The sequence below is a fragment of the Populus euphratica genome, unplaced genomic scaffold (assembly GCF_000495115.2).
Source record: "Populus euphratica unplaced genomic scaffold, PopEup_1.0 scaffold218.1, whole genome shotgun sequence".
Classification (NCBI taxonomy): domain Eukaryota; kingdom Viridiplantae; phylum Streptophyta; class Magnoliopsida; order Malpighiales; family Salicaceae; genus Populus; species Populus euphratica.
In genome coordinates this window covers 262595-289955 of record NW_011500100.1, presented here as the reverse complement: position 1 = coordinate 289955, position 27361 = coordinate 262595, and the positions used below count along the sequence as shown (strand labels likewise).

At 34.0% G+C, this 27361-nt stretch overlaps 1 protein-coding gene and 1 long non-coding RNA gene across 2 annotated transcripts in view; both read left to right on the top strand.

Moving 5' to 3' along the window:
* Window positions 1-14113, top strand: part of LOC105109441 (uncharacterized) — a 23018-nt gene extending 8905 nt beyond the window's left edge. The window contains exons 2-3 of the long non-coding RNA XR_839253.1: window positions 3584-3590; window positions 14012-14113. This is a non-coding gene — a long non-coding RNA (uncharacterized LOC105109441). The remainder of the gene's footprint in view (window positions 1-3583; window positions 3591-14011) is intronic.
* Window positions 14114-14146: 33 nt separating this feature from the next.
* LOC105109455 (G-type lectin S-receptor-like serine/threonine-protein kinase At4g27290) lies at window positions 14147-21485 on the top strand. The gene is made up of 12 exons (XM_011004177.1): window positions 14147-14431; window positions 14511-14718; window positions 14824-15061; window positions 15199-15349; window positions 15442-15743; window positions 17938-19223; window positions 19428-19562; window positions 19741-19901; window positions 19973-20183; window positions 20284-20521; window positions 20639-20789; window positions 21007-21485. The coding sequence occupies exons 1-12, from the start codon at window positions 14276-14278 to the stop codon at window positions 21310-21312; spliced, it is 3543 nt and encodes a 1180-aa protein (XP_011002479.1). The 5' UTR covers window positions 14147-14275; the 3' UTR covers window positions 21313-21485.
* Window positions 21486-27361: the final 5876 nt, after the last annotated feature.

Genomic DNA, 27361 nt, shown 5'->3' with positions numbered 1-27361 from the left:
CCAACTCTTGACTTGGTGACAATCCTTATCTTTTTATCTAAATAAAACGTTATTGATAATGTCAAAATTTGAACCAAACTTCCACATAAAAGTTCCAGAAACTTGTCTCAGCATTCTAAAAAAAAAAAATTAAGGTCATTTGGACTTTTAGAACTCGAGATATGAGCTGAACATTGAATAGTTTCTAGGCTGCAGGATAGATTTAAACTTCTACGTTGTTGCTAAGATTTTAAACTTTCAAACAACAAAATTGAGTCTTGACTTCCACATGAAAATTTTAAGCCTATGTTTTAGCTTTCCATTCATATAAAATAGACCTAAATATGAGATCTATAGCTGCAGATATGACCCAATTACAAAATAGTATTTCAGTTTGAACTACGCTAACATTTTTTTTCTAAGTTTGGCCCTCTTTTTGTCCTTTCAATTTCAATACTTCAACTCATTAATCAATTCTTTTATTTATGTGATGAACCTGCATTTAGGATGAATATTAACCATAAATTAAAGGTACCTTATGGTATCAAACTTGTTATTATAAAACATGCTTTAGTTAAGGAGTTATTGATACTTCAAGTGCAAAATGATAATATAAAACCTTGATAAAAATACACTTTTAAGTATTAATCAATCTCCTCATCCATAACAATTCTTCACTTTTCATCATGTATTGCTTCTTCAAACACTACAGGATCACATGTAGCAATATGACAATATAGTATTACATCGTTATCAATAAGATTAGTTACCTTGTATAAGTCATTAAGGCTCTTCATCTCTTTTGGTGGACTTGGTGGAATACCGCTACTTGAGCTTTCATTAGAAGAAGAAGAAGAAGAAGAAGTTGAGTTCAACCATCTTTGTGAAGGTGTGACTATAGGTTCTTGATGATCTTTATATCTTTCCTTCTTTTTATCAAGAACCAGTAATAAATCATATTTCTCACCATCTTCATTGAACTCAACATCTCTACTAATCACCATCTTTCCTTCATTAGGGTTGTAAAGCTTTTATCCTTTGGACATTTGGTTATAGACCACAAAGCACATAACCAATGCTTCTAAAAAATTTCAAGTGAGAAACACTTGGTTTTCTTTTACTCCATGCTTCTTGTGGAGTTATGCCATTCAAGCTTTTAGTAGGACATCTATTTGACAAGTAGATAACACAATCTATAGCTTCAGCCCAAAACTCTTCAGGCATCTTCTTTGTTTTGAGCATGCTTCTCGTCGTTTTGAGCATGTTTCTATTCTTTCTCTCCATCACGCCATTTTGAGGATGTTTCTATTTTTTCTCTCCACCACGCCGTTTTGAGGTGGGGATCTGGAAACTATTAGGAGTCTCTTTATATCATGATCTTTACAAAACTTATTAAAATTATTAGAAGAAAATTCACCTCCTTATTCGTCCTAAGTGATTTTATAAAATAACAACTTTTTTTTTCAACTAATGCTTTAAACTTCTTAAAACAACTAAATACATTGGACTTTTCTTTTAAGAAGTATACTCAAGTCTTTCTACGATAATCATCAATAAAAAGTAGAAAATATGAATTTTTACCAAACAAACATGATTTGATAGTACCACAAACCTTGATATGTATTTCCTATAGGGGTTGATTTACTTTTGATGTAGACTCCTTCAAAAAAATCTTGCGAAATTGCTTGCCCATTAAACATCCTTCATATAATTGATTTGGATGTATAATGGATGGTAGACCCTTCAACATCTCCTTTTGTGCCATCATCTTCAAGCTATCAAAGTTTACATGCCCAAGTCTCATATGACAAAGCCAAGTTTCATTTTTCACATACATATTTAACCATTTAGGCATATCCGTCTCTATGTCTAGCAAGAACATTTTATTCTTTTTTACGACTACCTTTGCAGTCATATGTCCTTTAGTGTTAAGTAATGTCAAAGTATGATCTTTTATCTTAATCTCACACCCCTTCTCCAGCAATTATCCTAAGCTCAGTATGTTGCTTTTCACTATTGGTATATAATAGACATTACCAATAAACGGATGACTTCTATCTTTTAATTTAATCAAAAGCATTCCTTTTCCTTTGATGGCAACCTTTGAATAATTTGCAAAGGTGAAATGACCACTAATTGCTTCATGAAGCTCTATGAATTTATCTGTCTCCACATATGTGGTTACTTGTTCCATTGTCTAGGTACCATATGATCTATTTATTTTGTATTATCTCATTATGCACTAGTAGTAGAGTGGTTTCCTTCTCTTCTTTCTATCATAAAATTTTCATTCTCTTCAACCCTCTTGATTGGATTCCAACAATCCCTAGTATAATGACCTGTCTTTTGATAATCATATTATTTAACTTTTGATTTGTCAAACCTGTTATCAAATCTGGATCTTAGATTACTATTGCTAATTAACTAGTCAACATATTCCCTTTATTCGGTCGACTATTTGATTTGTTAGGGTTGCCTCAATCTCCTTTTCCTCCTTGAAAATATCCAGAACCATCTTGCTTTGAAAAAAGTGCTTGTGCACCACATCCTCTTGAATCTCATTGACTTTTTCATCATAAGCTTGTAATTTTCTCATGAGACCTTGTATTGAAAGAAAATCTATACTTTATAACTCCTCTATCGTGACCACTACATAATGAAACTTTTTTTGCAACGAGTGTAGGATCTTCTCTACCACTTCCATATTTTCTTCATGTCTCTTTATTTGATTATATGTCGTACATGTGCGACATAGAGGAAAAAACATCCAAAAACTTTATCTTAATCTAAAAATAAATTGCAAATGTTAATAAATAAGGGATTCTTGTCTCTTATCAATGGAAAGTTGGAATGTGAGTCGCCACCTAGTATTTTGGATCACTAGAAACCCTGACTAGTATCATAAATCGAGTACAGGGATTGGTTGTGTAAATGGAAGGTATTAGCACTCCAAATACGCCCTACCTAAGGTAAGCTGTATTATTTTATTGTTTGATAAAATCTAAGGTCTGGTAATGTTTTTTAGTTATTGGTTCATCTATGGTTTAAGAAAAGTCCTCCTCGGTAAGGAGATCTTTATCTTATCGAGTAAACCTAGCCCAGCTTGGTCACTAGCCCATGCTAGTGACTAGCCCATCTCCCCCATGCACATGTAATATTTTATGGGTGCATGAATAGTGCGAAAGGTAATTAATTTAACTTCGCATTGTTCATCATCCTGCTTACAGTAACAAAATAAAAAAAAGAAAAAAATAATAATGATGCAGCGTTGATTTCGTTACGTTTTCTTTTCTTCTTTTACATATCAAACATGCATCATCTGATTTTATAGGAACTAAAAAAAATAAAATAACGTATCTGGTTTTGAGAAAACGAAGATGACGGTGATGCTGTGTTGTCTGCCTTACTATGTCCTCTTCCGTTCAGGTTGATTCGTCTGCTCTCCCTTTTGCTTTCTTAATATTTCTCCGCTTTCTCCCCTATTGCTTACATTCTCCTCTCTGTGTCCCTCTTACTTTCTCCTTAATATAAGCTCTCCTATTTTTTTACTCTCCTTCCATCTCGCCTCCCCCTCTGCATTTGATTCTTCTTCTGGCTTTTATAGCCAAAGGATGAGAGTGTTTTTGGTAAGCCAGCATGCATCACAGTGTTGAGGGTTGTCAGCCGCGATACGCTCCCTTGATTTGAAAACGGCTCCATTATTGCTGCCAACATCTCCTTCCTTAATTATCACAGAACACTAGTTGTTACAGATGATGACATGGTGGAAACGACGCCACTTGGTTTCTTTTGATTCAGCCATTGAATTTCTTGCAGTTTTGTAATCAAATCCCCGCCAAAATTCTAATCGGATCCCTTAATGTTAGCGCCTTTTCTAGTTTGATCGTTAGTCTCAGATTGTTTTAATTAAGTTCCTAATTGACCATCAAAATTTAATAATTATGTAATTAAACCCCTGATTTGGCCAAATCAACTCTTTCAAAATTATAATTGGACCCCAGAACTTTAATTTCTTCCAATAAAAGCTTAAATTGACTTAAAAATCAATTTTTCTTGCAATCAAACCCTTTATAAATTCAATTAAACCTTTGGATAAAATTTAATTGAGTTTATAAACATCTGATTTTGAACTTTTCTATCTTTTCTTTAAAAAATTAAAATTTCCTTGTTCCTAGGGCTCATCAGTAAAATATACTATCAAATTTTAACCTTTTACATTTTTGAACCTCCTAAACTAATTTTGACTTTTCTTTAGCATTCCAGTATCCTTTTCTTACTTCTATTATTTTTTTTTCTTTCAAATATATTATTTTTTTGTATTTTCTTGATTTTTATGTGGGAACCAAAGAACAGGTAACAACATTGTATATGACCAATCCTCTTGCAAAGTATTTTGAAATATTCTCTGATTCAAGCATATTTAACTTTTCAAAGTTATCATGTTGTTTTTATAGACATACCTTTTTCAAATTTTCAGCTTTTTAATTTGATTCTTGCAAAACTTCCCATGCTTGCTTAGCGTTGGTTATATTGACCACTATCTCAAAAGTGGCATCATTCAAACATTGATGGATGATTGTTAATGCTAGTTGATCCTTCCTTCATGCCTTTTGCACGACCTCTCTTTGGGCTGAAGTCAATGTTGCTCCATCTATAGGCTTTTCAAAGCCTTTTTCAATCGTCTCCCATACATCTTGAGAACCTAGCCAAGCTTTTACTCAAATATACAAAGTTTGATAGTTGTTCTTTATTAATCTAGGGACATTGAAGTTGAAAGTTTGAATTGACCATGTTAAATAATCAAACCTAAGCTATGATACCACTTGTTGGAAAAGAAGGACAAAGTGTGGTAGCTAATTTATAAGAACAAAGTTAAAGAGCAAGAAGAAGAATGAGATAAATGATATTTTATTAAGAGTTTTTTGAAAAAATACCTTTCTAGCTTTTCTCTATATTTCTCTCAACTTGTGTATTATGCTTAAGATTACAAGCCTATTTATAAACTTCAAGTCATAGACAACCAAAGAATTAAACTATTCAAAAGAAATTCTAATTTAATAAGAAATCTAACATTCTAACTAAACAAGGGTTCTAATAAACTAGTTTATTACAAATCCTTCCTCATCAAGGATTTCTATATTAACTAGGATTTCTTTTCTAGCTAATATTAAATTTTTTATAAATTTTAAATCTTATTAGCCTAAAGCTTATTTAATTTTGAACTTCAACATGGACTTACAGACTCGGCCTCCATGGTTTGCCTCAGTTACTTATTGCTAGGGAATCTGTGAAGAAGGTCCACAACAGACCATGGAATCAACAAAATTGCTAGGGCAGTGTGGTGCTAATGCTATTTGCAGAAGTAGATAAAAAAGTTGCTGTGATTGTCTAAAATGGTTTTTGTCCAATTCATCACAAGCACAATTCGATGTTCAAAATACGTTTGGATACGCCAAATGTGAGAGGAAATTGACCTTAGAGTGCCAAAGAGGAGAAGGGTTCCTAAAGCTTGGAAGAACAAAATTGCCTGATTTGATAGAGTTTCGACTGGTTGAGAGCGTGAATTTTAACGAATGTGAAACAGAATGTTTCAAGAACTGTTCCTGTGCAGCTTACACACATTCGAATACAAGTGGAGCAGGCAATGGCTGTATTATGTGGTTTGGTGATCTAATCGATATCAGAGAGCAATCAAGAACATTGACGGGACAAGATATCTTCATGCGAGTACCCACTTCAGAATTAGGTATGTGCACTTTCTGATTTATGGTTCCACCTACTTCCAATTCAAAAGAAAAATGATACAATGCACAAGCAGGCTAAGTAAACTTGCCTTTAGCGTTTGTCCATGGTTTCGAAATTTGTGACAGATTGAAAAAGAAAATGAAAGAAGCAATGCATAATATGTTTTACATTTGTCATTATGCTTTCATTATACATCTATTTATAAATTTAAAGTTCTAAACAAATAAAAAATTAAATTAAACAAAAAAAAACCTAATCACATCATGAAAAATAATCCTGTAAATTTGACTGTTCAACTATTTTTTAAATCGCAGACCTGTTCTTTTAGTTTAACTGGTCAACTGGTAAATCGATTCAATTATTTCTGTAAACTTATTATTATGTTTTTAATTATAAATTTATTTATAGATTTAAAATTTTTTAAAAAATAAAAAATTAAACTAAATAGAAAAAAACCTAATCACATTAGAAAAAGTAATTTTGCAAACTTAACTAGTAAATTATTTCTCAACGAGATCGATTCTTTTAATTTAATCAGTCAACTGGTTTTTAACCAATAAACTGATTTTTTTTATGTTTTTTTTTTAAATCTAGAAATCTAAACAAATTAGACTTACAGAATTGGTCTGGGTGAACAAAATATGTGAGGAAATTAACTTCCGTTATGCCAAAGAGAAAAGGGGTTTCTTAAGGTTTCCTGGATAAAATTACCCGACCTAGATTTTCCGCTTAAAAAGAATATAACTCTAAAGGAATGTGGGACGGGGTGTATATGAGAAACTGCTCTTGCAATGCTTGCACAGATTTGAATGTCAGTGGAGGCAAAGTCTGTTTAATGTGGTTCCAGGACCTAATTGATATCATGGAGCAACCGAAAATGGTACAAGGAGAGGATATCTACAAGGGAGTGCAAATTTCAGAATTCGGTAAGCTATAAGGAACTAACTCCTTGCATTCCAAAGCTATTTAAAGAGTAGAAGCATAAAACAAATGCAAACCACAAGTAATCTGCTTGATTTTACTTGTCACCTGTCTCCTCTGTTGAAATAGAGTTTTTGACAAGTGAAACCAGAAATTAGCTATAAATAGATAAAAGAAAGAAGAATAATTTCTTTTTACGAATGTTTTTTCCTTTCCATTCTTTTTATAGAATCGTCCGACAGCTCAAATAAGACGAGAAGGCTGAAGATAATTATGGGGGTTTCATTTCCACCAGCTCTGAAGTATTTTTTTGGGCTTGGTATTCTGCACGAGTAGGAAGAAAACATAAAAATTTATGCAACCTTAGTCATTTTCTACTCTTCCAATAGCTTCCTCTGACAGAGGAACATTTTGGGAAAGTAGTTTCTCTCTCTCTGTCTTCAATCTTAATGTCACCTATCCATTCTATAGTCGGGGAAAGCCAGAAGGAGGAAGTAGACGTACGTCTGTTTGAATTGGCGACTATCGCTAATGCCACGAATAATTTCTCTCAAGCTAATGTAATTGGAGAAGGTGGATTTCGTCATGTTTATAAGGTAAACAAGCTTATACATGCACACTAGCAAACATAAACAAGCTATACATGCACACTTGCAAACAGTAAACAAAAGGGATGCCTTGTGAAATTCAAAAGTAGAAAAATAAACATGAATTTTCCTTTTTGAATTTGCAGGGTCAACTTTTATCAGGACAAGAAATAGCAGTGAAGAAGGTGTCAAAGAATTCAAAGAAGGGTGCGGAAGAGTTCAGGAGTGAAGTAGTTTTAATTGCCAAACTCCAACATCGGAATCTTGAAGGGCTCTTGGGAATCTGCATGCAAGTAGAAGAAAGGATGCTGATCTACTAGTATATGGCCAATAAGAGCTTGGATTACTTCATATTTGGTTCGTGCCTGTTGACCCTTATCTTCCATGAGCATATATAATGCTATTCGTGCATCTAAACTAATATGATCATGTGATTTAATAGGGGTGAAATTCCAATCCTCGACCCTTTCTCCGTTTATTTGATCTTAACTCTTAATGCTTCCAAAGCTACAGCGTATATGATTCAGTATCTTACAGGGGTGGAAATGATGTGCAGATCATACTAGAAGCGCATTATTGGGCATGGAAGAGCGTTTCAACGTTGTTTTGGGTATAGCGAGAGGATATCTGTATCTCCATCAAGATTCAAAACTTCAAATTGTTCACAGGGATCTCAAACCCAGCAATATTTTGCTAGACACCTAATTGAATGCTAAATATCTGATTTTGGCTTGGCAAGAATTTCTGGTGACGATCAAGAAGGAAAAACAAAGAGAGAAGTTGGAACATGGTAAGTTCTGTTGTTATACATCTCATGCTTGTTTTGTTGACAAAAATTTACATTTGATTTTTTCGTGCAGTGGCTATATTTCTCGTTAATATGCCATCGATGGCACCTTCTCCGTGAAGTCGGACATTTTTAGCTTGGGCGTGCTTCTGTTAGAGATAGTAAGCGGGAAAAGAAATCGAAAATTTAATCACTCGGATCACAGCCACAATCTCCTAGGACATGTAAGTAGGAAAAGTTTTTATGAGCTCTCCCTCATAATTTCATAATTTCATGTTAAATGATTAAATACATTGTAATGATTCAGGCATGGTTGCTATGGAATGAGGCCAGGGCCTTGGAACTAATGGATACATGTTTCGTAGATTTATGTGTCGAATCTCAAGTACTAAGGTGTATTCAGGTGGGCGTAATGTGTGTCCAAAAGCTCACTGAAGACAGGCCAGCAATGTCATCTGTGATTTTCATGTTGGAAAGTGAGGGAGCTGTCCTGCCTCAACCCAAGCAGCCTGGTTTCTTCATAGAACGAAGTTTTGGTATGGAAGAAGAACATTATACAGAAAATGCACTTTCCATAACTGAGCTTGAAGCTACGTAGATGATTCTTAAGTTATATGTGAAAAATTGTTTCTCTGGAGACTGCTAAAGCTGAACTCAGGATTGTTATTTATATTTTATACAACATATAAGAAATTTAATGATTTATAAATATTAACAATTATTGATTAGAAATTAAATTGAAATGATTAATTAGGTATAATTTAATTATAAATAAGTTTTAGAAATTAAGTACAAGAATGTAATTAATAAAAAAAAATTATATTTCTAAATCTAGAAAAATTAAAATGGGACTTGATTAAATAAAATTTTAAATCTTGAAATAATATGTAATATTATTAAGAGGACAAAATGATATTTTACCATTTATAGAGCTATTAAATTTCTTCTATAAAGAGAATGTTACACCTCATATTTTTTACACATGACATATAGTCCACCTACATAGATAATCAGAGTAGATAAAAGAAAGAATTAACACTCAAGACATCACCATTTTTTTTTCTTTTTAAAAGAATTTTAAGAGATTTCTCACTAGTATTTTATATAAATTACTATTAGAGTTTTGAAAGTTGAAATACTTGTAGTTTGTAATAACTTAATTTTGAAGAAGTTAATCAAATATCATAAAAAAATCTAATTATTAAAACATCTTTGTTTAAACACTAAACAACCTTGATTATTAACATAATTTTTGGAACTCTAAAAAAAACACACTTTAAATGATCTTTTTTGCGTCTAAGAGTTTTGGTAAATCCAATAATAACAACATAGCTTACAACCTACGCACACTACTCCCCTCCTACATATACTCTTGCGCACTTTTCCCCTGCTAGGTACACTTTACTACATCTCTTGTTCCATATATTAATTATTCATCTCCTACATCTACTAACTTAAATGTTGGAGGTTTTGTTATGAAACTTTTTTTTATGAAATATAAAAATATAATAAATTAAAATAAAATAAGTCAGGAAGCTGACAAGTCATATATACACATATATCAAATCAGAAGCAAAAGAAAATATGCTCTCATTCATCTAAAATATAGGGAGATAGCTATCTAGAGAGAAAACAAAAAATATCACATTAGTTAGCTAAGGAACCAAGGATACATCAGATATCAAAGATAACCAACCAAAAAGAATATTAACAAAAAAAAAATCCAATAGCTAATGCAATTTGGAGCTAAAACATAATAGAACCACCAACAGCTACTAAAACACACAAGGGCCATTAATTGAATCCCAACAACAAAAGCAAAATAAACTCAGCCAACATCCAGTCAGGAGTGGTCTGCGACATGTAAATGGAATATTGTACAGAATAAGATTTGAAATCTCCTGAAGACTCTATCAACCCCTAAGTACTTTCTTTCAAATATTCACTTGTGGACATCGATACCCAAGGAAACTCTTTGCATCCGAGCTTTAAGATTACTTTTCCTAAACCTCAGGCCACTATACAAAGTCTTCATGTTCCTGCCAAGCCGCAACCAGGACTTAATTTTCCCTATAAGCAAGATGTCCATTCACATGTAAAAAATAAATGGTCATGCAAATCCTCCTCATGCTGGCAGAATACACAAAGGGGATCATTAAGAAGAAAAGACAACCTATCTCAAGTTTGAAACTTCCTCTGAACTGCCAGCCACAAAATGAAACAGTGCTTTGACAGAGACTACTTTTTCCATACAACTCTTTCACGTGAGACTGGCGAGCTAGATATTTCGTTAAGAAACTTATTTTCATTGGAAAGTGTGCAAGTCACTCTATCAACCTATCAATTAGTGGCCAAGTCTAGTCATTTTATCAAACTATCAACAAGTTATCGAATGGCTTAAATCCAATTTGAGGTTTCTCTTGCTTTAATAATCATGAAGAAATGAGAAAAAAAAATTGATTAAAAAAATAAAAAAATAACAAAAAAACCGAACTGAGAAAAAAATTGAAAAATTTAATTAGAAAATCAAAAAACAAATTAGGTTTAGTTTGATTTCTGTTTAAGATTTTTGAAATCGATTGAACCGAACCAAATCTTCATGAACAAATATAAAATATGTTTTTTTTTTAATATGATTTCATGATAAAAATCAACCCTTATGAATATGTTTCTTATAAACTATTTTTTTATAATATAAAAGATGTTTGAATAAGTTCAGATCTTCTTCAACATTTTTATTTTATTTTTGTGATTATATTTATATATCTACAATTATCTTATCCATTTTCTGAATTTATTTTTATTTTCCCTTTTTTTCTATAAAAATATAATGAATTTGGCCATATAAAGCCCAAAAAAACCCCCAACAAACTCACTAAAGAAACCAATAGGTCTTGATTATTCTCTTTAAAATCTTGAACCGACCTCATTTAAACAAGTTTCTAGTTTAGTCGAGTTATATATATATATATATATTTCGGTTGTGTTTTTTTTTTTAATCAAAATCTAAACATAAATGAAAATACTCACCTTTAAAATCATGCATTATGAGCTTTCATGCCTGGTAGCAAGGTTGATGCCTGTGAATCACATGAGATCAAAATACACTTATGGAAAGATGATGAATTAATTAATTATTGGACTTTTCTTTTTGGAAATTTAGGTGTCGTATAATTCTAGAAACCTGACTATAACAGGTTCGCTATCAATGTGTATGGTCCCTAGCAGCATGAACAAAAATGTCTTCAATGATGTTAACAATTCTTAATTATTTCAAAGCCTGTTAAGGAATCCCAGGTATTTTAAATCATGTTGACTGATAGAACAAGTAAATCTTTAGCCCTGGAAAATGGTAAGGGTATTGATTGGCAAACTACAATTCCTCCGAGAAAATTTGAAATATTAATTATTAAGTACTTGGGTCAACTCTAACTACAAAGATGCTTTCTATATCCTTTCTTACCTGACCTCATTGTGAAGCCAGTTAAGCATTGTTGATAAAGTCAACAATGTTAGGCATCAATTGGTGCTGCAAATTCAACAATGTTGGGCACCAATTCGGTACCACTTGCAGCACCAATTGGTGCCCCTTGTCTTATGCATGGATGCTTCCCTATAAATAGGCAAAGCATCCAAGCCTTAATACACACATAAGAAAGAAATAAGAGAGGAGGATTAGAGTAAGAGAGGGAAAGTAATCCTATAAAATTATGAGGTATTTGTGAGAGAGTAAGTGAGGTGTTTTCTTCTATTATTAGAGAGATTTTAGTTGTTTTCCTATTAGTAGAGAGATGTTGTAATTCTCATATTATTTAGTAAAATCCTTCTATACTTGCCAATTGTTGTAGCCTAATTTAGGTGAACCACGTAAATTCTTGTGTCTCATTTTTCATTTTATTCTATCCTTTACCTTTTATCTTGTCGGGTTTGCATGTCAATATCCTAATAGTGGTATCAGAGCCTTCTAGTTAGTGTTGTTAATACACAAAAGTTTTTTGTGTATACGGTTACTATTTATGTCTACAACACTATTCACCTTTACGACACTATTTATCTATACGGTACTATTCACACATGTTACTGTTGGTGTATATACAAAGTCAATGCGGTGATTAAATACAATCTAAAAAGTTCTGTCTAAGGAGATTGGGTTTTAAGCGGGACTGTTTGTGACCCCTCCAATCTTTCTTACGAACTTACTTAGTGAAGTATTATTCACACGATATTATTTCTGTATACGTTGCAGATCAATGAAACAGTGATAGCTAAATAGATCTCGGTGAATACAATGACAGCAAAGTATGAGATTGAGAGGTTTAATGGGAGCAATTTCTCACTATGAAAGTGCCAAGCATTTGTTGTACCAAGTGTTATACAATATAAATTAAGATTAGTCATTTAACAAGCAAAGTATTAAAGAGGGAACAAGATAATAAATACAAAACATGTTAGTATCAAACATTAAAGTCCATATTAAGTTTACACTATACTTATTCTTATACCATTAGTGTAACCTTTTCACCTTGACATAATAAACTTAGCTAAACATAATAAAAAAAAGAAAAATAAATAAACAAAATATGAACATAAATAAGATAAGAGTTAACTAAGTAAATGAAAGGAAATGAAAGGCATAAACTTGATATTAATGAAAGCAAAGCATAAACATTACAAAAAATACAAAGAGAGAAAGCAAGAGCATGATCTTGATCTAGAAACCAAGATGCCTAAATGCATGGCAAATGCCTCCTTTTATAAGCCAAAATTGGAAACTATTGATTTGATGACTAATTGATGAGTGGGTGACCAACTCTTGACTTGGTGACAATCTTTATCTTCTCTTGTCTACCCAAAACGTCATTGATAACGTCAAAATTGGAGCCACTTGAAAACATACAAGTTGTAGGAAATTGTCTCAGCTTTCTTGTGTAAAAACTTCAGCTCATTTGGACTTCTAGAACTCCAGATATGGGTCAAATACTGAACAGTGCTCGGGTTGGAAGACAGATTCGGGCTTCTTTGTTGTTGCTATAATTTGGACTTGAAAATGGCCTTTTTAGATTTGTGCTCCATATGAAAGTTGTAGGCCTATGTCTTACCTTTCCATCCATATAAAGTAGACCTAAATATGAGATATACAGCTCTAGATATGACCCAATTACCTAAATTGTAGGCCTATATCTGGTACTGCATGGTTCCACCGGAAGGTTTGGATTGCACCAACATCTCTTTTCTAAGTTTGGCCATCTCTTTGTCCTTTTAATTTCAGTTCTTAAGTTCATCAATCAATCCTTTCATTTATGTGATAGGCCTGCATTTAAAATGAACATTTACCATAAATTAAATGTATCTTATATTATTAGATACGTTATTATAAAACATGCTTTAGTTAAGGTATTATTGATACTTCAAGTGCAAAATGATGATATAAAACCTTGATAAAAATGCACTTTTAAATACTAATCAGTGGGCATGTAGGACGTCAGTTCTTCACTGGGTTTTTACCAGTGGATTCGTCTCATCTTCTTCTACATGATGGCATGTTCAAAAACGCGTTTTGAGAACTTTGAGTTTTGATCAAACTCTCTCTTTTTCAAGAACAAGCTTTGATATCAGTTATTGGGACATTCAAGCAATCAAACACACATAAATTTACGTGGTTCGGTAACTTGCCTACTCTACGAAGCTACTGATTTGTATTAATCACTCAAAGAAATAATACAAATAAAATGGAGGAGAAAACTCTTCTCAACTCAACTCTACACTCAAGCTCTTTTTACTGCTCTTTCTCTCTCGTTTTTCTCTCTTTATGTTTTCACCCTACATGACAGCTCTTCACTGAGCATGTATTTATATAAAGTTAGAAGTAAAGGGCATAAATCATGCCATGAATTATGTCCACTGTTTGCCTCCACTTGTGCTAAGTGGAGATTATATATTCTTACTAAACACATAGTAAAGGTGGAGCATTGCTTGTATCTATATTGCTAACACATGGTGGTTAACGAGATATTTTCTCTTCCTCGACTTCTTGGATTCCAATCTTGAGGCCAGCAAGTTGACGTGGGGGTGGCGCCCCAGCGAAGGGATGTAGTCTTTGGCTAAGGCTGGTGGGGTGGGGCAAATACAAACAAATAAATGAAGTCACTTCTTCACTGTGATTATATGCGTGATTATATGCATATAGAGTTAAAAATCTTTTCTCTGAAATAGTTGATCTGCCAAGGCCTAATGAATCCCCAACTATTTAGCAAACATGAAAACCAGCCACCTGCAGAATTACGAAGATGAAGATCAGAGGAAAGAAGACATGGAGTTGCCAAAATTTGATCTTAGCACACTAGCAAATGCCACCGATAACTTTTCAAGCCGGAATAAGCTGGGAGAAGGTGGTTTTGGATCTGTGTACAAGGTAAAAGTTACAGCCTCTTCGAGTTCTAAGTGCAGTCATTCATAGCAGGTTGTAGTAACTTTGTTATGATGATTTGCAGGGAACGTTGATAGAAGGGCAAGAATTAGCAGTGAAGAGGCTCTTAAAGAATTCAGGACAAGTACTTACAGAGTTCAAAAATGAAGTCATATTGATTGCTAAACTCCAGCATCGCAATCTTGTAAAGCTTTTTGGTTACTGTATTGAGGGAGATGAAAGAACATTAATTTATGAATACATGCCGAATAAAAGGCTGGACTACATTTTCGGTCTGTTCTACTATAAACTTGGATATTTAATTATTCTCTTGGAATTACATTTTTTCTTGTAAATTTAATACAACATCGAACTAGCATTGTAAAGGGATTGATCAGATAGAAAAACTAGAAATTCATCAGATTGGCGCATTTGGATCAATATTGTAGGCGGAATTGCTAGAGGGCTTCTTTATCTTCATCAAGACTCTAGGTTGAGTATTATCCATAGGTGTCTCAAGGCCAGCAATGTGCTACTAGATAATGGTATGAACCCGAAAATTTCAGATTTTGGTATGGCCAGAACATTTGGTGGAGATCAAACAGAGGCCAACACAAACAAAATTGTGGGAACATAGTGAGTATACGCAGACATTATTTTTTTCTGCAGATATCTTATTCTGTGCTGATATAAACACCTCTTTTTGTCACCAAATGTAAAACAGGAAATGCTAATTTGCACTTTACTTCCTGTTTTTCTTTGTTCTTTTTCAGTGGCTATATGTCTCCTGAATACGCAGTTGATGGGCTCTTCTCAGTTAAATCAGACGTCTTCAGCTTCGGTGTTTTAGTACTTGAGATAGTCAGTGGAAAGAAAAACAGAGGTTTTAACCATCCTGATCATCACCACAACCTCCTTGGACATGTAAGTTACAATAAATGAAGTTCAGAAAAAACCGAAGAAGAAGCTTGAAGTGTCTAAGGTCAGTCTAACAAACTGGTTTTGATGTTTTGCAGGCATGGAGAGTATGGAATGAAGGGAGACCTCTGGAGCTAATCAATGAACCAGAACAAGATTCTTGTACTTTATCTGAAATTTTAAGATGCATTCATGTGGGTCTTTTATGTGTTCAGAAACGACCTGAAGATAGGCCAAACATGTCATCTGTGATTGTAATGTTGAGCAGTGGGATTTCGTTGCCTCAACCAAAGCAACCAGGTTTTTTCACAGAAAGGAATCTACCTGAAGGAGAGTCTTCATCAAGCAACCAAAAATCATTTTGCACAAATGAAATCACTGTTTCATTTCTGGGACCACGGTAGAAGATCATCGCTTGCTAGACTAATGGAAATGTTTCTTGTGCAAACATCTTTTATTGAACTGAGAAATGTTTTAGCAAGATCTGTGTATTAGAGTGTACCCTAGAGATGTTTTTCTGTCTAAATTCCTAGTTTGATATCATTTCTATTTTCTATTTTCTTTTTCAGATTTTCTTGTGCAAACTGTTTGATTTCATTCCTTTGGTTGAAAACCACTTTATTTGTTTCCTGAAATTAATAGGTTCCTGCATTGCATTTGCAGTCTGGCAGGAAAAAGTGCAGTAAAATTAGATTCTTAGTCTATATTTGGGATAGTGTTCTAGCAGGAACTTTTTTTAAAAATTATTATTTTTAGATCATTTTGAAAACCACTTTATTTGTTTCCTGAAATTAATAGGTTCTGGATTGCATTTGCAGTCATAATTTCTGGTTGGAAAAAATGAAGTAAAATTAGATTTTTAGTCTACATTTCGGATAGTGTTATAACTTGAATTTTTTTAAAAATTATTATTTTTTAATCATCATAAAAACTACTTTATTTGTTTCCTGAAATTAACAAGTTCCTGATTGCATTTGTAGTCGTAATTAATTATTTTTTTAGTATTTTTAAATTATTTTGACAAACTAATATAAAAAATAAATATAAAAATATTATTTTAATATATTAAAAACAAAAACTCTTTAAAACAATAATGTAACTGTCTCGGACATAACCTTTAAAGTGTTCAAAGGCCTCATTCCATAGCATGGCACAAGTCTTATTTGGTGCATGAACTGTACGGCAGTAAGATATTAGGTTTTCAAAAGACTTCAGAATTGAAGGCCCGCCTAGTTGGAAAGGTGCGTTGGGACTGTTATTTGATTAGGACCACCCCCTCCAGTTAATTTTCCATGTTTCCTTCAGAGGAGGGAAAACAAAAAAATCTAAAGAACAAAGAAAATGAAAAAAAAGATTTAAAAATAAATTTTTTATATTAAATTTTATGTAAATTGACGTGTCAACCAATAAGTGATAGCTATGAATCTCGTCAATTTTAAATGATTGGTTCCTATGAAAAAAAATAACTGTCATGTATGTTTGTACGAAGAATTTATATTTTTTTATACAGCATTACTAATTTTTTTTATATCTCTACATAGAAATAATAAATTTTTTTTTAATTGAGCAAATAGTGTAGGTTGGCCATCCACCAAAAAAGTTATTAATAGATTAATTGAGTAATTTCGGTAGTTATGTAGTCCATAGAGTACAATAAAATCTCTACATCCATAACCCTAATCATTGCTTGCAGGAAGAAAATGTCAAAGCAAAGACTATGCAGACTATGCTACAAGCCTATGGTCGGCTGCAGACACCGACTTTTTAATTATGCTAGCAAGCAATAGAAAAGTATTATACTATCCATGACTTAACTAATGGAATCGTTGCCTTTGTACCTCCATCGCTAATCTTCATTGTCACTGTTAACTAGTTCTTCCTCGATTGATATTTGTCTCATCATCAGAAATATTTATCTCCTTGTAAAATATATATGCCTAAGAACCTACCATCATGTAAAATAAAACGGTATGAACTTGAGAGGTCAGTTAAGCTATATATATATATATATATGCATGTATGTATATTGTAGGTAGGCATGGTTTGCTGATGTTATATTATGAGAAAAATAATTAATCATGAGGTTCATGACGGGTAGCAACCGCGATTATCATCGTCCTTAATTTGTTAAGCAACAGAAGTCATCCCATGGAATTAATACAAGAGGAAAACTTGTTTTTTATATCAACTCTTGTATTGGCTGTCTCGTGTCTCCGCTACCAAGTCTAGAATTTCAGCTTGAGGTATCGGGTCAATAAGGAAACCTGGTACAAGAAGTTTGAATTCAACATATATAATAGTCAATGTAAGATTATATGCTTCGTTGACATTACAAGGAAGAGTAATATATTTCTAACATATTGATGGTTAAGTCAATCTATGGGGCGCAGAAACCGTGTTTTTGTCATGCATTTTTCAACATAATGATTTTAGTGTTCATGATTAGGCCAGGTTTAGCTGTTTCTTAAAGGGAAAAGGTATTATATTGCAAGTTGTGTAAAATACAATAGGATATTTCTAGGTGAAAGCGTAGCTGCTCTCTGTCCTAGTCCTTATGTGTAAATAGACAAGGTTGGAGCAAAATGAACAAACTTTCTGGGAAAATCTATGGAAAGATTTAAAGTTGTCTTTGTTTTCATCTTTCTTTTGATTTCCCCTGTAAGAATCTCTGCCATATCGGCGACTCTTACCCCTGGTCAGTCGATAAGAGATGGAGAAACTTTGGTTTCAGCTGAGGGAAATTTTGAACTGGGATTTTTTAGCCCAGGTAGTTCAAAAAATAGATACCTGGGGATATGGTACAAAAAAACATCCCCTGGAACTTCTGTATGGGTGGCCAACAGAGAAAAACCAATCGTGGATCGGCTAGGAGTGTTAAATGTAACTGCTCAAGGAGTTCTCGTGCTGTTCAATAGTACTAATTATGCTGTTTGGTCATCTAATGTCTCAAGAACTGCCCTGAACCCTGTTGTACAGCTCTTGGATTCGGGAAATCTTGCTGTAAAAGATGGGAATGACAACAATCCGGATAACTTTTTGTGGCAGAGTTTTGATTATCCGAGTGAAACCTTACTTCCAGGGATGAAGTGGGGAAAAAATTTGGTGACTGGTCTTGATAGGTATATATCACCTTGGAAGAGTTCAGATGATCCTGCTCGAGGTGATTTTGCATTTCGGTTGGATCCTCGTGGATATAACCAAATGCTGCTTACGAGGGGGCTTACAATTCTGTTTAGAACCGGTACATGGAATGGTTTCCGTTGGGGGGGAGTCCCTGACACGGTATCGAATACTGTGTACACAGAACAATTTGTTTCAACTCCCAATGAGTCCTATTACAGGTTTGATCTTCTAAACAGTTCAATTCCATCAAGGTTGGTGATAAGTCCAGCAGGCATACCACAGCGCCTCACATGGATACCTCAAACGAATCTTTGGGCACCTTACTCTGTAGTGCAGATCGATCAGTGTGACACTTATAGCTTGTGTGGTGTTAATGGTATCTGCAGCATCAATGACCAAGCTGTTTGTTCATGCTTGGAAAGTTTCGTACCCAAGACTCCTGACAGATGGAACAGTCAAGATTGGTCTGGTGGCTGTGTTAGACGAACTCAATTAGGTTGTAATAATGGAGATGGATTTCTGAAGCACACTGGTGTCAAATTGCCAGACATGTCTGATTCCTGGGTGAATACTAGCATGAGCCTAAATGAATGTGCGAATATGTGCCTTTCAAACTGTTCGTGTGTGGCCTACTCAAATTCAGATATTAGAGGAGGAGGAAGTGGCTGCTACCTTTGGTTCAGTGAGCTCAAGGACACTAAACAACTACCGCAGGGTGGGGAAGATCTCTACATACGAATGGCTGCTTCAGAACTACGTATGTTTCCTTCCTTCTTCATGTTTTAGTTTTTTCTTCTTTTGCTTCATTTTCTTCTTTCGAAGTACTTATGATGTGAATATCTGAAACTAATTATAAATGATGTAGAATGAGATGAATTTTGCAAGTTCAGAGTCATCCAGTGACACAGCTTATATTCGAACTTGTCAGGCTGTCTACTTACTAGTCTTCCCAATCTTTCAGGTAGTTATGAAAAGAAAAGAAGTTCGAGCAGGAGGAAGCTTAGGAGAATCATTGTTGGCATATTAATTCCTTCTGTGGTCGTGTTTCTACTAGGATTGATCCTGTACATGAGGAGAAAGAATACTAGAAGACAAGGTATAATAGCTCCATAAAAAAAATGCTGTTAATTTTGCTGTTGTATTAAACAGAATTAGTATGCAAACAAGGATTGAATGAGATCAGATGTCAATCAGAAAACAAAATCAGTTGTTGCTTTAAATATTTTTGTTTCAAATAATGTCTGTTAATGGCTAACTAATCATGAACTATTTAGCCTTCACCCCAAGCATCCGCATTGAGAATTACAAGGATGAAAGCGATAGGAAGGATGGCATGGAGTTACCGGCATTCGATTTTACCACTATAGAATACGCCACAGATTACTTTTCATTCAATAACAAACTGGGAGAAGGTGGTTTTGGATCTGTATACAAGGTAAAATTGCAATATTCTGCTAATACAAGTTAATTCACGAGAGGGTTTATTGACTTTTGCTGATCATTCAGGGAACATTGAGTGATGGACAAGAAATAGCGGTGAAAAGGCTTTCAAAGGATTCTGGACAAGGACTAACAGAGTTCAAAAATGAAGTTATATTGATAGCAAAACTTCAGCACCGCAACCTTGTCAAGCTTCTTGGTTGTTGCATTGAAGGAAATGAAAGAATGTTGATCTATGAGTACATGCCTAATAAAAGCTTGGACAACTTTATATTCGGTTTGTTCTGCTATAAACATCTCGATATATTTGTTTCTTATCCTAGGATTACATTTTCAAGAAGTCATGATTTGACTAACTTTGCAGAGGAATTTTTCAGATCAAACAAATACAAACATACTTGATTGGCAAACACGCCTCAACATAATTGGCGGCATTGCCAGAGGGCTTCTTTATCTTCACCAAGACTCTAGATTGAGGATTATACATAGGGATCTCAAGGCCAGCAATGTGCTTCTAGATGATTCTATGAACCCAAAAATATCAGACTTCGGCATGGCCAGAACATTCGGGGGAGATCAAATAGAGGCAAATACTAGTAGGATTGTTGGAACATAGTATGTGTACTGGGACTTCGTTACTTAATTCTTCAGTCTTCCTTTTCATTTCGGCAAAATTTTCCAAATCCAAGAAAGAAAATGAAGTGTAATTTTACTTTTCAATTTTGTTTTCAGTGGCTATATGTCTCCCGAGTATGCGGTCGATGGGCTCTTCTCAATCAAATCTGATGTCTTTAGCTTTGGCGTTTTAGTACTTGAGATAGTGAGTGCGAAGAAAAACAGAGGATTTTTCCACCCTGATCACAGCCATAACCTTCTTGGACATGTAAGTATAAAGAATGACACGCATGCAAGATGTAAAGCTGCATTTCCTCGTCTGCTAAGACCTCAACATACATAATGGCGTAGTACTCTAGAATGAATGGGGTTAAATTTTTGTAGTTTTGATTGCTTTTTCTTGCAATCTCATGAGCTTTACTTTGTTGCCGAATTGGCTCAATTCCATCTATAAGAACTTATTCTTCGGAATTCTATATGTGCAGGCATGGAAACTTTGGAATGAAGGCAGGCCACTGGAGCTCATGAATAAAAAGATTGATGACTCTTCCTCTTTGTCTGAAGTTATAAGATGCATTCAGGTCGGTCTTCTATGCGTGCAACAACGACCTGAAGACAGGCCAAGCATGTCAACTGTGGTTGTAATGTTGAGCAGTGAGATCTCATTGCCCCAGCCAAAACAGCCTGGTTTTTACACAGAGAGAAGTTTCTCTGAACAAGAAACCTCATCAAGTAGTATAAGATCAGCTTTTAGGAATAACATCAGCTTTACAGTGTTTGAACCGCGGTAGAACATCCACTTGACAAAAGAAGGGTGTCGGATAAGAACACATCCTTTCCTGTAATGATCTTTACCAAAATACTGAATGTATCTAATTTCTCTTTTCCATCAGTAAATTTTGAGGTTTTTCTCATCATCTTCCTGAAACATTTTAATTGTTATGATCAAACAACTCGTTCTATTTAATGCCGGTGTTAAGGACCTGGGGTTGGGGCATGGCAATTGGATCTGAGGCTCCGTTTCTTCTACATATAGATAGAAGTTAAAACCGCAGTTCTCTCTCTCTCTCTCTCTCTCTCTCTCTCTCTCTCTCTCTCTCTCTCTCTCTCTCTCTCTCTCTCTCTCTCTCTCTCTCTCTCTCTCTCTCTTACTATTTTGAAATTTTTGTTATATTCATTTGCTGATTGTTGGCGTCAGTTGACTTTGAAAAAATTCTGAGCATGCATCTTATTTTAAGCATATGAAAAGTAATGAGATATTCCTCGACTTTAAAATGATTTCTCCCTTGATGTCCAAGCAATCCCACAAAGCAACTACCTAACACCAAATTCCATGTTGATTTAATGAACCAAATTGACCACAAAACATTCTAGATTTTTTAATTAGTCAATATCTGGGGTTTAATCATCTTAATACATGCATTTCGTCTTTAATAATTTTTTTACTGTTTTTATCAAAATAATAATCTAAAGGACTTCGAATTCCTGATGGCTGCACGTTTCCTTCCAACTTTTAATAGGCATTCAGGGCAGCAAACTTAAAATAATACGAGGTTAATAAATGCAATGCAAGAGTATTGAAGTCTAACACTGGAGGCAAAAAAAAATCTAATGCAATTTAACTTTTTCTAGAGAGATGAGATGAAAATTCAGAAATTATGTGGGAAGAAAGACTTGGCTATAGATGTGTATATATATATAGCCAAGTGAGTTTAATAATAGTGTTAGCCATTGCATGATACTTAGCTTTTGTGCTCGAGTAAGACATTGTGTGTTGTTTCTTTGTGTTGAAGTTTGCTTCAAGGTTGTTGTTAAAGACTGTTTATTTTTGTTTTTTGTTTTAATTTTCTGCAATAATAAAGAGTTGTTCTAGTCTCTAAAAGATTGTTAATGTATTAGTTTGTTAACAGACCATGGCATGATACATTGCTATAAGTTAGCATTTATTTTATTTCTATATAAATGTAAAGATTGTTGTGACTATCAAGTGATCTATTCCTTTCATTCTTAATAAAAAAATAAGTAGCAATAAGTTGTTGGTTTAATTCACTTTTACGTTCTCTCTCCATTTAAACATTCAAACACTTAAAACACTTTCAATTGATATTAGAGCGATTTTCTTAAGGGACCTATAATAGAGACTGAAGCAAGTTTTTCTCACATCTATTCTCCTATCTTTAATGGAGAAAACTATCTATCAACTCTGGCAGTGAGAATGAAGACGTATTTGAAGGCTTTAGATTTATAGGAAGCTATGGAAGAAGATTATAAAGTTCATTCGCTGCAAAATAATCCAACTATGGCTTAGGTCAAAAATAACAAAGAGAGAAAAATAAGGAAATCAAAAGCAAAAGCATGTCTGTTTGCTGCTGTTTCAACAACCATTTTCACTAGAATTATGTCTCTTAAATCAGCGAAAGATGTTTGGGATTATTTGAAGAAAGAATATGCAAGAGATGAAAGAATTCATGAAATGCAAAGTCTCAACTTGATACGAGAGTTTGAGCTGTAGAGAATGAAGGAATCTGAAACTATAAAAGAATACTCAGATAGATTGTTTGGAATTGTAAACAGAGTCAGGTTGCTGGGAACATCATTTACAGACTTTAGGATTGTTGAAAAAATTATGGTTACGGTACCAGAAAAATATGAAGCTTCAATTACTACATTCGAGAATATAAAAGATTTGTCAAACATTATATTGGCAGAACTTTTAAAAGCTTTACAAGCTTAGGAGCAAAGAAGACTTATGAGGCAAGATTGTGTTATAGAAGGTGCTTTACAATCCAAGTATCCTAATTCTGATAAGAAGAAGTTCTTCAGAAAAACCAGGCTTCAAGCAACAGCAAGACTACTGCTAGTCAATTTCAGAGCAAAGGAAAATTTCTTAAGAGAAATTTTTCACCATGTCAACACTGCAACAAGTTAGGTCATCCACCATACAAGTGCTGGAAGAGACCTAATGTAAGGTGTAGCAAATGTAACCAAATGGGACATGAAGCAATTATCTGCAGGACAAAACCTCAGAAACAAGAAGAAGATTCACAAGTCCCTAGTTAAGATGATGAAGATCAAATGTTTGTAACCATGTGTTTTTCAGTTCAAACCTCCTCAGATCAATAGCTGATTGATAATGGTTGCACAAACCATGACTTTTGATAAAAGTCTTTTTAGAACTTTGCAATCTACTGAAGTTGCTAAAGTTAGAATTGACAATGGTGACTGTATAGCAGCTAAAAGAAAAGGGACAATTGCCATCACAACAAACTCAAGTACAAAAACAATTTCTGATGTTCGCTATGTACCGGATATAGATAAGAATTTGTTAAGGTTGGCAATTAATAGAGAAAGGTATGAAAGTGATTTTTGAAAATCAATCTTGCTATATCTTTAATGTTGTTGGATATAAAATATTGAAAGCCAGGATGAGAGGCAAAAGTTTTTCATTTCTACCATTTGAGGAGGAGCACACAGCTTTTTCAACAAAGCTAAATGACATAGAAGTATAGCATAAGAGGTTGGGACACTGTCATCAAGAACAAATGCTCGATATAAAGAAGCATGATGTTGTAAAAGGTGTGCCTCCATTCACTAATCCCTTACAAAATTGTAATGCTTGTTAGTTTGGTAAGCAAAACAGGAAATCATTTCCAAAATCAACGTGGAGGTCTACACAGAAGCTTTAATTAATTCATACTGATATTTTCGATCCTCTAAGCACTCCTTCACTAAAAGGTAGTCGATATTACATTCTTTTTATTGATGATTTCGCTATAATGTGTTGGATTTTCTTTATAAAATTCAAGTAGAAGTTGCTCGGATTTTTTGAAGATTTAAGAAGAATGTGGAGAATCAAAGCTGCTGTAGAATTCAAGCCATTCGTTTAGACAATGATAAAGAATATATTTCATCAGAATTCAATCTCTACTGTGAAGATGCTAGCATTGAACATCAACTCATTGTGCCTTACACTTCATAACAAAATGGAGTCAGTGAGAGGAGAAACCGATACATTATAGAGATGGTTAGATGCATGCTATATGAAAAGAATTTGCCAAAAATGTTTTGGGCATAAACAACTAACACAGTCGTTTTTCTTTAAAACCAACTTCCAACAAAATTGTTGGAAGAAAAAACACCTTTTGAAGTTTGGTATAATTACAAACCTTCACTAAGCTTTTTTAAAATCTTTAGAACTATATGTTTTGTTCATGTTCCATAGATCGAGAGGGAAAAGTTTGACAAGAAGGCCATGCCAGGTATCTTTGTTGGCTATCGCGGGGGTGCGAGCTGTCGACGACAGAGGTTCCTTGTCGTGCCTCCTGTGTGAGGTGTTGTGTTAGGAAGGGTTTTTGAATTTAATCATAGAATTATGATTAATGTTTAGGAGTTTCCACCTAGTATTATGGTAACTAGGAACATATGGTTTGCGAGAGTCTGGGTAAGGGACTGGTTGTGCAAGGGAAAAACACATCACCCCCAGTGCACCCTACCAAAGGTAAGCTGCATTGTTGTTTGATTATTTTTTCTAAGTTGGGTTTCTATTCGTAGGTTTTTTTCTAAGGCTTAAGGCATATCTCTCTTCATGAGAGAGTCTCTACCTTATCAGGTTAAATCCTAACCGTTTTAAAGTCTAAATTTTAGTATCATATTTATTTACATCTTGTATCTTTAATACCTGAGGATGTCCTTTATCGTGTAATGTTACACCTTACAAATATTAAAATCTATATTTGGACCCTAAAAAAATAAAAAATAAAAAAATTGAAAAAAGGTTTTTGATATTTTGGCGGAACCCTAATGGATGATCATAAACTCATTAAGATATCATTTTTTTGGATTTTTAAAACATGAGAAAGATGCAATCTTATAATGAAAATATACTTGAAATTTTTTTAGGATTTGGCCGTATGCATTAAAACAAAATATTTTATTTTTTTTTGTTTTTTTGAAAAGGAAAATTGATTTAAAAGTTTTTGAGATTTTTTTGAAAATGTTTTGAAATTTTTTTTCCAAATATTTCAAAGAAAATCAAGTATTTTAATACCAGATTTGTATTTTACAGTGTAAATATACAACCCGATATTATAAAAAATTGGTAGAAAAATATTTGAGAAAATAAAAAAAATTAAATGATTTTTGAATTGTTTTTAAGAATATATATATATATTAAATAAATAAATATTATTAAGACATGTGGGTTGGGCCAAGCTCAGTCCCAGAAGAGGTGGGTCAACATCGGCCCAAAATGGTTGGGCCGATCTCGGTCTAGAATATTTTTCTTTTTTAGTTTTTTTGGCTGGACTAGACCCAACCCAGACACTTGGGCTAGGCCAACACTAGCCCGGCCTAGAGGTAAATGTTAATTATTTGCAGAACGTGAATGGTGGTTCACGTTCTCTATGCAACCAAAATGGTTACAGAAAATGGAGGTTGGCGGAGGAGAGACTCACTCGAAGCACGAGTCTTGGCCGTGATCAAGAGGCTTAGCTGGTGGTTCTGGCAGCATTTCTGTAATGAGCGGTGGCTAGAGTCGTCCATAGGGAGAAGATGAAGACTTCTGTAGAAGTGAAAGAGAGGAAGAAACGGTGGCTGTTTCAGGTGTAGGGGTGGTCGGCTTATGATTAGGCTAGCAACCTGTGGTGGAGCTAGTGGTGGAGAAGCTGGTAGTGGCTGGAACGGTGAAGAGAGAGAGGGAGAGAACGAGAGATGGCAGAAAAAGAAGAAAAACAGGGGAGGTGGCTGGTTTTTGAACGACTTTGGACCCTATTTTTTCCCTCCCTCAGGCCATGAAATGCAGCCCTATTTATAGGAGGTGGAAGAGGAACATTTTATCTTTAATGGTGTGAAATCATGGCCTTTGGTTTGTTTGGTAAGCATCCCAACCGTTGGTTTAAAGTGTGCACCTTAAACTGCCAAATTTGACAGTCCAAGGCTGCTCGAGTTGGCTATTTCAGACCAGTCACCGGAGCAGTTTTCATGTTAATAGGACTGAACAGATAATACTCGGGGATATAAGGATTTTAGGTGGCCATTTTGGTGCATGTGTTGTCAATTTTGAAGCACATACGAGGTATTAAATGCACCTGCAACACTGCTACCTAGGCAGTGTTTATGGGGAAGATGATGAATAGTGACCAGATAACGCATCGCCTGGTCTCTTTTTTCTTTTCTTTTTATTCTTTTTAATGACAAACGGAGCCTTTTTGGGTTAATAAAGGAGTTTTGACTAATTTTGAATTTAGTCCGCATTCTTTTAAATTATTTCAATTTAACCCCTAATTAACACTAAACATTTGATTTAATGCAATTAGGCCCTTGCAGTACTTCAATTGGAACCCTAAGTTTGCGCGCTTTTTACAGTGTAGTCCTTGTTCTCAGATTTATGCAATTTCACCCCTAATTGACCGTTACACTTTCAGTTTCTTCAATTTGACTCCCAGATTTTTTCAATTAAACCCCTATAGTTTGTCGCCTTTTGCAGATTGGTCCTTGGCTATGAATTTTATCAATTTAACCCCTAATTGACCCCAAAACTTCAATTTTCTTACAATTTGACCCCTAATTTCAATCAATTAACTTGGTAAAAATTAAATTTACTCTTTTCAAATTCTAATCTTCTCAATTAAGCCCAAATTAGGCTCTCAAACTTAAGTTTTCACCAATTAAGCACCAAATAAAATTAATTTGACCCATTAAAGTATAATTAAGTCCTTGCACTTAATTAAATCCTTTAATTGGAACCAAATTAATTCTTAAACATAATTAAAATTTAATTTGGCCCATGATTAAATCAAATTGGCTTATTAAAAATTTAATTATGTCATTGGACTTAATTTT